This window comes from Zootermopsis nevadensis, unplaced genomic scaffold, assembly GCF_977971745.1.
Source record: "Zootermopsis nevadensis isolate Lab colony 2312 unplaced genomic scaffold, Znev_1.0 Znev_ptg000008l, whole genome shotgun sequence".
Classification (NCBI taxonomy): Eukaryota; Metazoa; Arthropoda; class Insecta; order Blattodea; family Termopsidae; genus Zootermopsis; species Zootermopsis nevadensis.
The window spans coordinates 15,681,127-15,697,123 of record NW_028259140.1 but is presented as its reverse complement, the minus strand read 5'-3'; the positions used below and the strand labels follow the sequence as shown (position 1 = coordinate 15,697,123).

At 37.2% G+C, this 15,997-nt stretch overlaps 1 protein-coding gene across 6 annotated transcripts in view; it reads right to left on the bottom strand.

The window, feature by feature from the left end:
* Positions 1-361: 361 nt before the first annotated feature.
* LOC147874524 (uncharacterized) overlaps positions 362-15,997 on the bottom strand; it is a 114,331-nt gene continuing 98,695 nt past the window's right edge. Inside the window, exons 1-5 of one of the 6 annotated variants that reach the window (XR_015534049.1) lie at positions 12,134-12,340; positions 11,298-11,483; positions 10,972-11,067; positions 6,163-9,991; positions 362-1,646 (exon numbers count right to left, since the gene is read on the bottom strand). Coding sequence is in view for 4 of the 6 variants with exons in the window: in XM_087344734.1 (XP_087200860.1) it covers positions 6,309-6,375; positions 9,765-9,991; positions 10,972-11,010 (333 nt within the window). In the remaining 2 variants the exon portion in view is untranslated. Of the gene's footprint in view, positions 1,647-5,575; positions 9,992-10,971; positions 11,068-11,297; positions 11,500-12,133; positions 12,341-13,832; positions 14,015-15,997 lie in introns of those variants that run through there. The other 5 variants (XR_015534048.1, XM_087344735.1, XM_087344734.1 and 2 more) reach the window with 5 other exon arrangements.

Sequence of the window (15,997 nt, the reverse complement as noted above, 5' to 3'; positions counted from 1 at the left end):
GACTTCAATCTCTTTGGGCCACTCAAAGATGCTATCCGCGGAACAAGGTTTGAAGATGACGAGAGCGTAATTCAAGCAGTGAGGACATGGCTACGTGCACAGGACAAGAGCTGGTACCGGCAGGGCATGCATGCACTTGTTCCACGCTGGCGTAAAACCGTACAAGTTGATGGGGACTATGTGGAAAAATAGTATGTGTAAAGGAAACATTGATTTATATTGTCACTAAATTTCAGCCATCTTGAATAAATATATTCTGAGGAAAAAAATATGGGGCATTACTTAATGAGCGACCCTCGTACTTCTAACTCTTATCAATCAGATCATCTAAAATTTTATTCCAATCAATTTTGCAACATGAACAGACGATGTTACCTTTCACATTAGGTGTATATATGGTTTCCATCACACACTTCACATTGCACATTAATCACACCATACATGATTTATCCAAGTCCCATCAGTTTCTCACAAACATCCACCAATCGATCTATCCTTATCCAATTACTTTACTATTACTTAGTAGGTTTCTCAACTCTACACAAACTGTACTTCAATTGCATCTGCTGTCTTCATTCATTTGACTCTACACCGGAAAGAATTTGTCAGCGCAGCTTTCAAGTTCCTCTTCATACTTTCTATCCACACCTCTCTCTCCCCCCTTCCTTCAGACTCTACAACACAAAAGGCAGCCATCTTCCTATCTCAAATGTTTCCCTTCTTTTCTTGAATTTCAATCATGACTTCTGAGACTTTTCTTAATATTGATTTTCATCAATTCACTGCTTCCTTCACTGAACCGCTTTCTTACAACTTCAAACATTAAGCTTTCACACAATTTATAACTTGAACCAGCTTGCGACCACTGTTCCTTTGTTACACAGGCAACAGCCTTCCTCAAGGCACTCACAATTTCAGACACTCAGGTATGAACACATCACAGACCACTTTACACTAAAACAAACTGTAATTGCACTAAATAAATTTAAAACCAGTTTGTTCCTCACTTCTTTACCTGAAGCATCATGACCACACGACGACAAAGAGAGCTGGAAGGTACTTTGCAGACGATTAATAATACAAATCATATTTTGTTATTGCAGAACAACACATCTGTATTTCTTGTCCACTCACAATTTTTAAGGAAAATGTGCACGATGTGCATCAGCTACTACAGTCACTATATTGCCATAACATGAAAGACATGTTCTTCTGAAAAGTTTGCATTATTTAGACCTACTGCCACACTGAGTAGATCCTTCTGTATCTTATAATGTGGCAACCATCATAGTGACCCTTCCCAAAACTCAACCAAAATTCTGTCTGTGGCAGCTTCCCCCGCCTCTTTCTCCAAGGGCAAAGGCACTACAGCCTAAACCCAACCACTCACCTCCACCTAATGCCCATGTTAAGAACATGCAAAGTTTTACCTTTTGCCCCTTAATTCAGTTCTGGAATTGAATCAGCATTAGGCAGTAAACTGTGTAAGAACACCACAGACCAAATGTTACAATGTAACCTTAACATTATCTCCATCCTTCATGTGCGTTGGTATCACTCCTTCAGAGAGCTTCCATCCCACCTTTCCATGTTTCAGCAGATTCAGTTCCAGTTGTACATGGAGAACTGCTGGCTCTTCTAAGCTGCTAGAAAGTACTAATTTGTTACTTTCAAAACCAGTTACTAATTCTTGAATTGTCAGGATTCAAGATCAAGCTGTTAATAAAGCAGCAAATTTTATGATACTAGAGACTTTGCACCTTATACTGCTAAATAAAACAAAAATTTGAATCTAAGCATCAAAACGAGACTTTAGCGTTTTGTCAAATCTAAAACTTCTTGACGATGGTGAAGAGTCAATTGAATAAAATTTTTCTTGGATATTATCCATCGTCTAGTAAGTATAAAACAGATAGAGTCCCATCTCCGAAACGTCGTTTTACGTTTTATATTTACTAGACAATGGATAACATCCAAGAAAATTTTTATTCAACTTAGCGTTTTGGTTATTCACCTGGGAAGACCTGTTCTGGAGAGGCAAATTACAATTCAATGCAGCATGAGGAAGAACGTGACACATTTCTGACAACAGAATGCAAGACTGCAGTAGCAACTACTTTCCATTTCTAATTATTTTTCTTAATTATGCTTAAGGTTGCTTTTGTAACTTCTATACAACTTCTGCCTTGGTGCAACATCTTGAAGGATGTTTATCTTTCAAGTCTAATGGTAATTATAATTAATGTAAAATATGTGAGTATTGAACTAGTTTAAACACATTAAACAGTAAAACTTCAATTTTACAAGCACACACTTGTCTCCATCATATGGCAAAATTTCCACAATGAATTTCAATTTGTAGTCATTTCCTGAATTCTCAGCCATACATTGAAGATTTTCATACTAAGTGATCGACTTTTTGGTTAAAAACTCTCACTGCCACTACGTATGTTCAGCGAGTACAGTACGGTGGTGGAACTCTTGGCTCAAGCAAATAACAGCAAGTCCATCAAGCAGTAGTTTCACATGCCACACATAAAAATAAAACTGTTTCAATAGCAGAATCCTCAAACTTCTTTCTTTTTCCAACAAGCATTCATCACCTAAACAATTATGAGAAAAGAAAACCATCGAGCTGGTTTTCAGCTGTAGATGTATTAGAACCGGTTACTCAAAGTGTTTCATGTAACAGTATGTCACAGCCAGTAAGACAGCCCATAGCGAAGAGATACATTTGGCCACAACACTATATCACGCTACCAAAACAACACTGTCCCTCATTGCATAAAGGAAGCAGAACACACTATACTCTTGAAAAAGGAACTCATTCCAGCACCAACCGTTGTTAATATAAGGTATGAGCAAATACATGCCTGAATGTTCAGTCATAATGTAGCTGTAAGCAGGGAATGTGGGAGGCAGTGAGGGGAATGGGTGACAATATAATTGACAGCGACTGCACAAATATCCCTGATGACAGATCGCGAGATTGCCTCCACAATATTGGAATTTTGTTTAAAATAAAATGGCTCATGTCTGTTATCATAAATAACAAAATAAATTTTGGAACCATATATTTGATCAAGAGCAGAATTGGAAGGAAAATTAAGTGAAAGTGAAGGCGAAAGCGTTGAAGAGGAATGGACAAATATCAACAAGTGCCTAACAGTGGCATTAGAAGAAAAGGTTGGTAGGATGAAGAGGATACCAAGGAAGGCATGGATTACACAGGCTATGCTCGATAAGATGGATGAGAGAAGGAGATGGAAGAATATCAACAGTGAAGAGGGAAGACAGAAATATCGAAGACTGAACAACGAACTGAGAAGAGAAACAGACAAGGCGAGAGAAGATTACATCAACGAAGTATGTGATGAGATAATGACACTCCAGAGAATTGGTAGATACGATATGATGTATGCAAAGGCGAAAGAACTAGGATGGAAAGAGAACAACGGAATTCGAACACAGGAAATAGAAGACCCATCAGGAAAGATAGTCAGTGACCAGAATAAAGTTAAAGCTGTGTGGGAAAATTATATTGAAGAGCTCTATGACAAGGCCAATCGACTGGATGAGAAGGAGATGGAATTGGAGCCAGAAGAAGAAGTAGAGGAGGTCGACAAAGGTCCAGAGATACTGAAGAGCGAGGTAGAGAGGGCCATAAAGGATATGAGAAGAAGAAAAGCTATGGGAGATGATGAAATCCCATCGGACTTATTGAAAGAACTTGGAGAGAAATGAGTGAAGGTTCTTACTAGACTCGCTAACAAGATATACACCTCCGGTGAGTGGCCCAAGGACTTTCTGGAAGTAACAATGATTCCATTACGGAAGAAAAAGAATTCCAAGAAGTGCGGCGATTACAGGACCATCAGCCTAATCTCACATGCGACGAAGATAATGACTAGAATACTGACTAAAAGACTAGAAAAGAAGACAGAGGAAGTGATGGGAGATGACCAATTTGGATTCAGGAGAGGAAGAGGAACCAGAGATGCCATCAGAGTTATGAGAATAATTTCAGAGAGAGTTCTCGATGTCAAGGAAAAAGTATGTGCCTGCTTCATCGACTGGAAGAAGGCTTTCGATCGAGTAAAATGGAAGAAATTAATGAGGATCCTACAGAGAATTGGAATTGATTGGAGAGATAGAAGACTAATCGAAAACCTGTACATGCAGCAAAAAGTCAAAGTAAGACTGGACTCAGGAGACACCAACAGCATTGAGATAGGTAGAGGTGTAAGACAGGGATGCTGCTTATCACCAATTCTTTTTAACCTGTACGGGGAATGGCTTGCCAAGGAAGCTCTGGAGGGAACAGGAGACTTCAAAATTGGAGGAAGAGTGATAAAGACTGTAAAGTATGCAGACGACTTGGTAGTATTGGCGAAGGAAGAGGAGGAATTACAGAACATGATGGACAAGTTAGTGGAAACAGGTAGAGAGTATGGAATGGAAATCAACATTGAAAAATCAAAGGTAATGAGGATAGCACCGAGAGCAGAACCATTGAACGTTGTAATTGGAAACCAACAGATGGAGAATGTGGAGCATTTCAAGTACTTGGGAAGCATAGTCACGACGGACGCTCTATGCACCAAGGAAGTAAAAGCAAGGATAGCCATGGCGAAGGCAGCTTTCATCAAGAAGAGGATACTTCTCACTAGCAAGTTGGGATTGGAGATGAAGAAGAAACTAGTGAAGTGTTACGTATGGAGCAGAGACCTGGACACTCAGGAAGAAGGAACAGAAATACCTGGAGAGTTTTGAAATGTGGTGTTGAAGAAGAATAGAGAAGATCAGGTGGACGGATCGAGTGACCAACGAAGAAGTATAGAGGAGAGTCAACGAGCAAAGAAGCATTCTGCAGGCGATTACACGAAGGAAAGCTAACTGGCTGGGACATATTATGAGAAGGAATGGATTAATGAGTGATATCACCGAAGGCCAGGTTGAAGGAAAGAGAGGACTAGAAAGAAGATTGATACAGCTAACCGACGACCTTAAACAAGGGAAGAAGATGACGTTCCAGGAATTAAAGCGAGAAGCTGAGAATAGGGACAACTGGAGAGCTCTTTTTGGGCAGAGCAATGGACCTGTCGTAAGACAGAACACTTAATAATAATAACAATATTTGATCCCAATAGAAAACATAAATATCCAGTCTAGTCTAAGATACAAGGTCTCATTTACACATTCCAAATATTTATGCCAAAATTTGCTGCTTTGTTTGAAACTTGAGTTCAAAGTGACAGATATTTGCTATGTTAAATTATATGCAATGTCTTTTGAATATCAGTGTGTTATGGGGGTCAGTACACAGCAGAACACTAACAATGCTGCAAGCTGTGACATTGCGTATCTTACCTTGAACTAAATATTTTAGAATTTACCAAGTAAAAAATGCGCAAAATTTGTATGTTCTCATGATCAGTGTATGATGTAGTATCCAAAAGCTCTGAGAACGCTCCCATAACAATTTCTGGTTTCTGTAAGGAAAAACAGCCTTCCAGACCAATACTTGCCGTCTGCCCAAGTGTCCCATAACTCGTTAGGAACATCATAACAGGAATCAACTTGCAGTAACAATCTTTTATTTCTCTGTCTTCAACAGCTGAATTACTGTCAACCACAAGCAACTGAGGAAATGTTTATGTTTCTCCAATGAAGCACACACACATTTTATAAATGCTTTAACAGTATACATACTTCAGAGGTCTATACTACATACTGCAGACAAATTCACTGTTACAAAGCAAAGTGCATTAAAAGAAATATTCACCAGAAACACTTCCTTGCATTCTGTTACTCACCACACTAGAAACATCATTCATAAAGATTGTAGTTCTTATTAATTTCTGAATGTTATATCACGCCCCAAATTTCATACACTAAAATGTTTCAAAAAATTATAGGTACTTACAAATTATGTTATGTTTTACATTAGATTGATATCAACCACAACTAACACCCCCAAAAACATTCAATACAGAACCCCAGTACTGAATTTCACTAAAATCCAAGTTATTTCAGAAACAAAACATAATCCTGGACAAACATAGCTTCACCATAATGAAAGTATTTTGTTCACTTTCTGTGTAGAACATAAAAAAATAGACATTAAACACTGCATTCAAATTCAGCACAGCAACTGCATACCTGAAAAAGCGTGATGATCATATTTTGTAGCCACATTGTCATATTCACACCCACATGCACTGCTGCAGCCTTTGTGCCGAACACCCCTTCAGGTCTGCTGCGATTTAACAAATTACAGTATTCGAACACAATTCAAAATTCAGTCTTCATGCAGTACTTTTGTGCTGTTGATGGCTGTTACGGACTGGTATTTGATGTTTCCAGACCAACATTCTGAAGCATCAAAGTATGAATGCAAAGTCTGTGTACCATAAACGAATGTTTCAGCACAAACTGCTGTAATGATTAATTTCTAAATCATCTTTGTGCATATTTATTTTGATTACTCACAAATTCAGACACAAACACATCGCCATCTTAATTCCACACTTACCCCACAACTAGTGCCTCTTGGTGCATTATCACTATATTTTATCTAATAGATCTCATCTTGAGGTAGGATCCTGATGTATATTTTCCTATATTTCATTGTGAGAAAATGAGCAAAGAGCCTTACCCTACCTTATGGCCATGGTTTCTTTACGAACTTCTATGTCTCCCTAGATAATCTGATAATTTGTTAACGTCTTGGTATGGTTTCAAACTTAAAATTCCACTTATCTCTGAAATCGACATAATTTTACAAATATCTTTTTTGTCATAATCCAAACTCAATAAAGTATACAATTACATTTTTGTATCCGAGAGCAGAACCATTGAACGTTGTAGTTGGAAACCAACCGCTGGAGAATGTGGAGCATTTCAAGTACTTGGGAAGCATAGTCACGACGGACACTCTATGCACCAAGGAAGTAAAAGCAAGGATAGCCATGGCCAAGGCAGCTTTCGTCAAGAAGAGGATACTTCTCACTAGCAAGTTGGGCTTGGAGATGAAGAAGAAACTAGTGAAGTGTTACGTATGGAGTGTCGCGCTGTATGGAGCAGAGACTTGGACACTCAGGAAGAAGGAACAGAAATACCTGGAGAGTTTTGAAATGTGGTGTTGGAGAAGAATAGAGAAGATCAGGTGGACGGATCGAGTGACCAATGAAGAAGTATTGAGGAGAGTCAACGAGCAAATAAACATTCTGCAGGCGATTACACGAAGGAAAGCTAACTGGCTGGGAAATATTATGAGAAGGAATGGATTACTGAGTGATATCACCGAAGGCCAGGTTGAAGGAAAGAGAGGACTAGGAAGAAGATTGATACAGCTAACCGACGACCTTAAACAAGGAAAGAAGATGACGTTCCAGGAATTAAAGCGAGAAGCCGAGAATAGGGAAAACTGGAGAGCTCTGTTTGGGCAGAGCAATGGACCTGTCATAAGACAGAACACTGAATAATAAATAATAATCTGCCACCATTTTCTCTTCAAATGCCTTTCCCGGTTCAGATTGTCATATATTCACCCACAATGTCACATTCAATGCATAAATGGAAACATGTTATATATCCAGGTTTAAAAAAGTAAAGTATAATAAAATAACCTAATCAACATTAAAGGAACATCATGGTAGATCAGAAAATAACCACGTAAAATCTGTAGTTCTTTGTATGGAACTCTACTATAAACAGTATTTGCCATGGATGTTTTCTTCACTTCTCTTTTGGAACTGTAAAGATCTTCTCGTTGCATGCAATAACACAAATCTACCCTTACCCTGTACATCTTGTTTCCACCAGCAAGGCACATTTTCAAAAACAGAATGAACTTGGAAGCCTCTAACTACAAACTTTTGGGTATATCTCTGCGAAGTCTTGAAACTGGTTTCATTACTTTTCTGATAAAGGTGAAGTGCTGTTAGCAACAATTACATAACACACCCAGATAAAGCTGTGCAGATTGCATCAATACCTCATGGAACTTACCATCTCAGATTCTCCCTTCACATCCAACATGTATATATGCACATACTGAAAGGAACATGTAGCATCCACCTATACAAAATTTTATTTCAAAATTATAAAATAAGCTTTCACTACTTTGTATCAATACTTGTATTGCATGTAATACACTGATACAGTGAAGAATATTCATCATTAAACTCATCAGGCAACTGCAAGATAAAACTTAAAAATACTTTTAAAATAAAGTCTTGTCAAATCAGAGACATGAGTTGAGCGTTAACATTTCCGTAGCAAACTAACTTATCTATTATGTGATCGAGCAGAACGTCTTGAAATATAACACCAGGTCGCTCGAGCACTGCTGTATCCTCTAGTTCTTTATGTTTTATTTATTCATGGCTTATTTAACGACACTGACTGTACCTCAGACTTCGACATCAAATTATGACTGATGAATTGGAATGGATATGGGACGAAGCAGACATGGCTTAATCGAATGTATTATAGTGGCATCTGCATGGACTAATGAAAAGGGCATTTCAGACGAGCTTGAAAACTGGACTATTATCTGTCGACATCGATTAAACCAGAAGTTATCTCGACTTGACAAACAACCATTTCGACGAACAAATTTAAAAAGCATACGACTAAAGAATCATTTTTAACCAATATAGTAATTTGAACACAAGATTTTCCAATGACAGAACATACATTCGAGAACATGGCCATCCAAAATAAACGAATGCAAAACAATTGTAAGGACGAATGTAACTACGTATAGTTTTTAAGCTTTTTATAATTTAAAATAATTACAGATTGAACGATGCATTTTGCAAAGTTGTGTCAGAATTACCATTTTTGTGCTTTCCACATCATTTTCCCCCCGTGGCATTGAATAGTCATTTTAGATAATAAAAAAGATAATAAGCAATGATTGCAGTGACGTAACAGAAAGTGTTTGGAAGTTTCTTTATAGTGATGATTCACCATGTAACATAAGAACCAGAAAATTATTTAGACATTTCCGATACCTTTCATTTCATTTACCATATATCATATGTAAACGCGGTACTTTCAGGTTAACTATAAAATATTTCTGCCAGTCTGGTTTTTAAACGTGACTTTATTATTAGGAAATAAACTTTATCTTGTATTTGCAGGTACCTTCAGAGAGCACAAGTGGATTATTCTCGAAGTGAATACCAGGTAAAGGATATATTTGTGTCGTCTTATGGTCCTTCCTGCATCATATCAAAAAATACAGACCTTCAACTTCCCTAAATGGTCTGAACCAGTGTTTCACAATCCATGCAAAGGTATGCCAGAATGTCTGAGCTTATTATTCTATCTGATGTAAAAAAGCATTTACTGTCTTTTTTCATAATGTTCTGGGCCACTGGCATAACAAATTTGCCATTAATATATAATAGAAGCATTTGTTTTAAAAATTGAGTCCCAAATTAATGGATCGGTCGTATGGGTGTTCTGTAAGAAAGTAAAAGGCATTGAGTGTTGGTACCTCTCCAAACATTGGTTGCTAGTGGTTATGTATTGTGCAATTGTATGTGTTGGGTATTCAGTATTATTGATACGCTTGTCCACAGCCTTCAAAATATTCATCCTCTTTAGTTTTGGATAACACCGAATAGGACCTCAGTGTAATAACATTACATATTCCCATTTGCACTCGCACGATCTCATAACTTATGTCATTATATTTAAAATACTAATTAAATTATTGACAGATACTGATCACAAATATTTTAACTTACGCTGCACCTGCGTATCTGATCTTGTGTCGATAAACCAGGATACACATTGTGCCTTCTCCTGTGGAGTAGCCATTTCCCTTATCTGATAATGTAATACAGCTGTTCTCATCCTCAGCCATCAACTCTGAAATGGGTCTTCTTCCAGGACGTCGTTTTTTGGCTCTTCCACTGCCAGACCGCCTCGCCGTGCGGTAACTACTGAAGTTGTCATTGGTGATGAGGGGCAGCTGAAATATGACAACACAATACATTTAATCCAGCCACTGAACCAGCAACATGCAAAGACTCCAGCTAGACACCATCAACTTGTATAGAACAAAATAATGTTAGAGGAAGATCGAGACTTGAGTTAGTTATACCTTAGGCATCATCCATTATCCACGTATATTTGACAAACACTATGTCTTTGGCGTACAGCCAACTCTCAAAATATCTAATACACCTAAGACAATGGACAATATCGAACACAGTATTCATATAATGAAACGACAAATGTCATAAATCTTGAAAGAATCACTCAAATTAATATAGGCTACAAACTTAAGTTATAAAATTCAGACAAGTATACAGTACACCCAGGAGAGCTCAGTCAGTACAATAACATTGAGTCCCATTCAGAACTCTATCTAACAGGTATTTGGGATCTTTCCCCAGGGTAAGAATAGCGACAGCTTGAAGATGACCAATCATGCCCACATATTATCAAGTTAAGAATACAAGGAATTGTACCTCCATAAACATTCAAGCACAGGAGCAACTGTAAATTTACACAATAAAATACCATCACATTTCCAGACTAATTATTTCAGTGCTACAATCCAACATAACACCAAGACAAAAATAAAATAATCACTTGTTGATCTTTAAAAGTCCACCATGGATACTCTAAACAAAGGGAATGGCTTCAACGCAAAGATGCTCATACCACATTTCACAAAATTCTCAAATCTAGTTCAAGAGTTGAAGATGGCTGTCTTCTGGAATGTAGCAAAATGCAGTCTGGTAGGTAATAGTTTATGTTTCAAAAAAGCTCACTGCCTTCAACACATCCCAAAAGATACCCATCTGTAAGAACCTCACATCTCATCTAGTTCAAAAGTTAAAAGGTGGGAAAGACAAAAAAGTGAGCACACGCATTTCCTTCCTTTTCAGAAATTACAGGAGGATAAACAAAAAGAACACCAGAGTAATATCTGACTGTACCAACCTGGAGGAGGGGCAGCAGCATACTGGCCTGTCTCATCATAGCTGGAAAGTGTTTGTTGCTGCTTCACTGTATTCACTATTACCATACATATCAGACCTGTAATATGGGCACCTAAGGTTTATAATTCATTACGCATCCATTATATTAAGAATGTCCACTAGTGGGATTAAGTTTGTACCTAGTTACATGAATATATCCAAAATGGTTATAAAGCTATTAAGTGGAGACACACAAACACATGGACATGATGCAACATAAGCTTTATGAAGTAATAAAATTAAGCGGAAACTGGAAATAAAAAACAAGGAAAAGAATTCCTGACATGCCCTGTAAGCAGCGGGGTGGCAGGCTGATTGCTGTAGGGGGTGTAAGAGGTGTATGGCTCCTGCAATTCTGTTCCACTTCCATCTAGTGGTGTCATTGGTGACTCATATTCTGGTGGTGGAGGATCATCCATCCGAATCCGCTTCCCTCCTCGTCGCTGCATCCTAGGTGACTGTTACTATAATCACCTGAAAACACAAAGCACTACAGACTTAAAATATTTATAAAAACTCTTTTTCATCCCACATTGGCTTGGTTCAGTTAAGGTCTGCAGTGTCAGGTGATATGCATTCAAATGCAAAATTCCTCATTCTGGCAACCACATCATTATTCTTATGACTGGGTTATGTCCATAAAAATGTAAGACATTACCTTACTACGATGCACTAAAAATACCTTTGCATTTTTATAAGTTTCACTTCCACAATATTCTCACATACTTATACTATTTTTACTGATGTATATGTATACAACTATTCATACAGTACTGATTTCTTTGTGTAGCAAGCCCTAACCAGAATGGGCTTTTTAAAAATGAAAGGTGGTCATGGGCACTACTTCTACTAGCCGAAAATACTTTGATTCTAAGGTTTAAATATTCCATTCATAACTGATCTGTATATAACAAGTTTCCCGATAAACTGTATCCCTCACAAAGGAAAGAAGGAGACAGGTTTGTCAAATTGCTTCATGAAGTAATTGAGGACAAAATAATATTCAAAGTTTTCCCACAAGGCTTTGGACAATAAAAAAGGTTACAAATATGATTACGCACTTCTTGCAAATCAAGTACACATAATAAAGTATAAAATCATTATCCACACTCAGTATTACATACCTAATTTAAAAATGTTACAATTTTGTTGCGACTTAACATCACCACGGCACCATTACCGCTGAAACCAGGGATACTAGTATAGCCACAGGTCGTGGCTTGGAATTGATCGAAAAAGTTTCAGCTGCCCCAAGATAACGTTTGCCACCAGAGCGCACGCAGTAAGATTAACTTCTTCAGAATCTTATAACCTCAATGTTCTAATGATGACATGAGCGTAATGTCTAAATTAAACTAAATTATAAACCGCAGAATTAAACAAACACAGAAGCCAAAAATTAATAGACGAGAACGCTGAAAATGACATACAAACGGCTTCCTATTAGATTTACTTCGTGGCATTTTGTATACTTCGTGCACACTGCATGAAACAAATCCTATTATATGTGCAGTAATTCGTCATAGACTGATGTGCAGGTGCCTACCTAATGCAAGAACTGACCACCCAGAAAGCCTAAATTTTATGCAGACACACGTGTCTACCCTAATAATCTAACCTAGCCCAATAGAGATATACGCGGGGTAAATGGGTAGATATCAAACTTTAAACCAAGAGCCGAATACAGGAAATTACATTGTATTTGAAATTCTGAATACAATGCCAACATTAACATCGATTAGTCCACCAACAATAAAGCAAACGTGGGATATAATATTGAATTCAGACCAACAACAAAACAACTCAATGATGCTATGTTCAAAACAGCCACCACTACATAAAAATTAAAAAAATGTTTAAAATTACTAACCACTGGTTTTGAAGGTATTCGATGAGTGTTATTCTAAATTAAATTCGAAAATAAAGAAATCCTGAAAAGCCTTGGTTCCCAAGTCTTCTATATAAGCAGTCTGGTACTATACTTTCATATCAAAACCACAACTTCATCCATAAGGTCATGTCTAAATTGTGTTATACATTTTTGAAAAAATCAGTGAACCAAATCTGTCACAACTTTCTGAAAACTATTCTTCACTTCTTGGAAACTTATGTTTATGGGCTTACACTCCCCCACCCTGGCACTAATGATATGTTGATGTCAGTGGTATTGTGTGGCAGTGAAAAATCTGAAATGTTGACAGCCCAGGGGCTGACATGGCTGGCTGGCCACTGCAACTTCGTTTCTCTAGACCAAACTTTTTATTGATTTGCTATATTTTCTAATCAGACTAATATTGAACTTTATTAATGTGATGTTTTATTGTGTTCGTGAGCACATCTCTGTGCTGTATCTGTAATTGGCCATCAGGCTGTTGATACAGCACACAAATAATAATAAAGAATTGAATTAAAGAATTGACATGTAATGGAGATAATGTATAACCCTGGGAATATGAGACTGACATCCATCATAACAGTTTCAGTAGACAAAAGATATGGTGCATCTTAAGCCTGTTGTACCTTTAATGTCAACATCCTGTTCAAGTGTTTTACCCATTTCCATACTGTATTTGCCACAACCAACCAGTAGATTAGATTAGTTTCAAAGTTCAGTAATTAAGTGTTGTTTAATGTATTACCAGTTCTTATGAGTCAGCTATCAATCAGAATGTGTCAGCAAATACTGTTCTGAAATATGGAACTAATTTTGAGGTTTGTGCGTAAGAATCTCGCATGACTGGCATAAATTTGAAGTCTTGACAATGAACAGCTGCTGTAAATCTGGCATATGACTACAGTAGCTTAACTGCGACAGTTTCTTACCTTGTAGCATTCTTCCCATGTGTGCTTCAACCATCTGTTGGTGATGCTGCGAATGACAAACTTGAACGTCGTTAACTGACTCTGCATTTTCTGCCTCAGAAGCCATCACTTCAGGTTGTAAGTGCTCCACTCTGTTGTTATTACAAGGGCCTTTGTGATGACGATGTGATGGTAGGTCGATACTGTGAAGCACAAATCCTTTTTGTACCTAAAACCTAATTTCTTTTTCTAAGGTATAAAAATGTTGTAACAATTATTCCTGCTGGAGTCTTTTCTGTTATCAATAATCCAAATTGAAACTTGATTTGTTGATTTTCAGAATGAAATATATTCACAAAATTTTGCTTGTTAAACCTGAATGGAAGAGCCCACTTGGAAGAGCTAGGAGTACATGGGACGAAAACAATTAAAATGGAACTTACGGATATGGTGCTATGGTGTGAACTGGATTTAGGTGGCTCAGGATTGGGATCAGTGGCAGGCTGCTATAAGAATAGTAATGAATCTTCAGTTTTTGTAAAATGTAGGGAATTGCTTGATTGGCTGAATGTTCAGTAGCTTTTCAAAGTCTCTGCACCATTGAATTAAATAGTTGGTACCGCATTTGATTCAGTACATCAAGTAAACTATACAGTACTATATTGTACGTACAACAGTGTAAAATATTAATGTGTTAAATATAACTCATACGAAATATGAAGAATACACAGGTCGTAAAGTCAACTTACAAATTAACTAAAAATAAAATAAAATCATATGGACTCATTTTAAGAATGAACAAAGAGATGATGACAGTAAAGGAATTAAACATAAAAGTGAAAGGAAAACACACAAGAGGGAGACTGATAGAGATTTAAATACAGTGAATAAATAGTGCAATTCTTATGTTACTGCATTACATTAACATGGATTATGAGGTTTTATGTGCGCACTAATTGAATTTATTAGTAGCTGAAGGCTGTAAACATTTTGTAATATCCGACGTTAATGTTGCAAATTTGGATCCTGTAATCTTTTCACATGATCTATAATTTATTAATGAGACTTCCTCTCATTACCTTGTAAGAGATTAGTGTTTACTGAAGAGTAATGTCTTGTTCTTTCTATGTGTTTCTATGCAGTCCTCTTAGAACATTTCCCAAAAATTTTGAATTTGTCTTTATTCTTTGAGATAATTTTTAAGTGTAGGTAATCTTATACCATCCCTGATATAAAAAATGTTGACAGAGGTGTTGCCCAGAACCTGGCCTTGATATTTTTAGATTAAATAATTAATGACAACATGAACATTCACGTATGTCCCACCCCTTTAGCCCCATTCACAGATTTTTGGTACTTGATAGGAAACCTGGGTCTCTCTCAGAAATCACACATCACAATCATTCTTAGATGATATGATCATCTGAAACTCTTACAGCCCCGCTACTTTGACAGAAAAGAAAGTTATGATGATTGAGGAATCTAGCGCAGAAACATTAAGGCTCCATTTATGACCAAAATTTAGATTTATAGTTTTATTATAAAAATAACCATCTGCTGTACAGGTGAAAGAATGACATGGGTCAAGTTATTAGTCATGATGTTACAGTGAGAATGGTGCTGTGCTAAACTGTGATTTACGCCAGAAAAAAGGTAAGGCCAGTTCGTTCGTGGGGAAAATAATTTAGCCATGTACGTGTATATATGTTCAAATTTCAGCAACTTCGGTGCTACAACAAAGCAGCTCCAAAGTTCTTCTGGTTTTTAACATTTAAAAATTGTTTCATAATTGTGACAGTTTGGCATAATCAAAGTCCTCGATTATCAGTATATCCTTTGAAGAAAAGAAAGATAACATTTTGGTTTTGAATTGTATAACTATAAAATTACAGCATTTTGAAAGCTGAATCTCCTGTCTTCAGGTAGAAAAGAGAAGGACAGAAAACTTAGCCCTCGTTGGACTAGCCTCAGACCTTGTCCATCTCTGGAAAGAAAGAGCAGGTCTGAGGCCAGCTCGACCAGAGGACTCAGCAGAATTTAATTCATTCTTAGTAATTTTGTTTCTACAGATGATCTTGATGGAGATACATATCTGTTGTAAGGCAAATACAAGAGTATAGTTCAGAAGGAGGACGGCCCGCCAACCCCAAATCATTAAGGCCTTCAGCTGGCGTGAACCTCCCCCC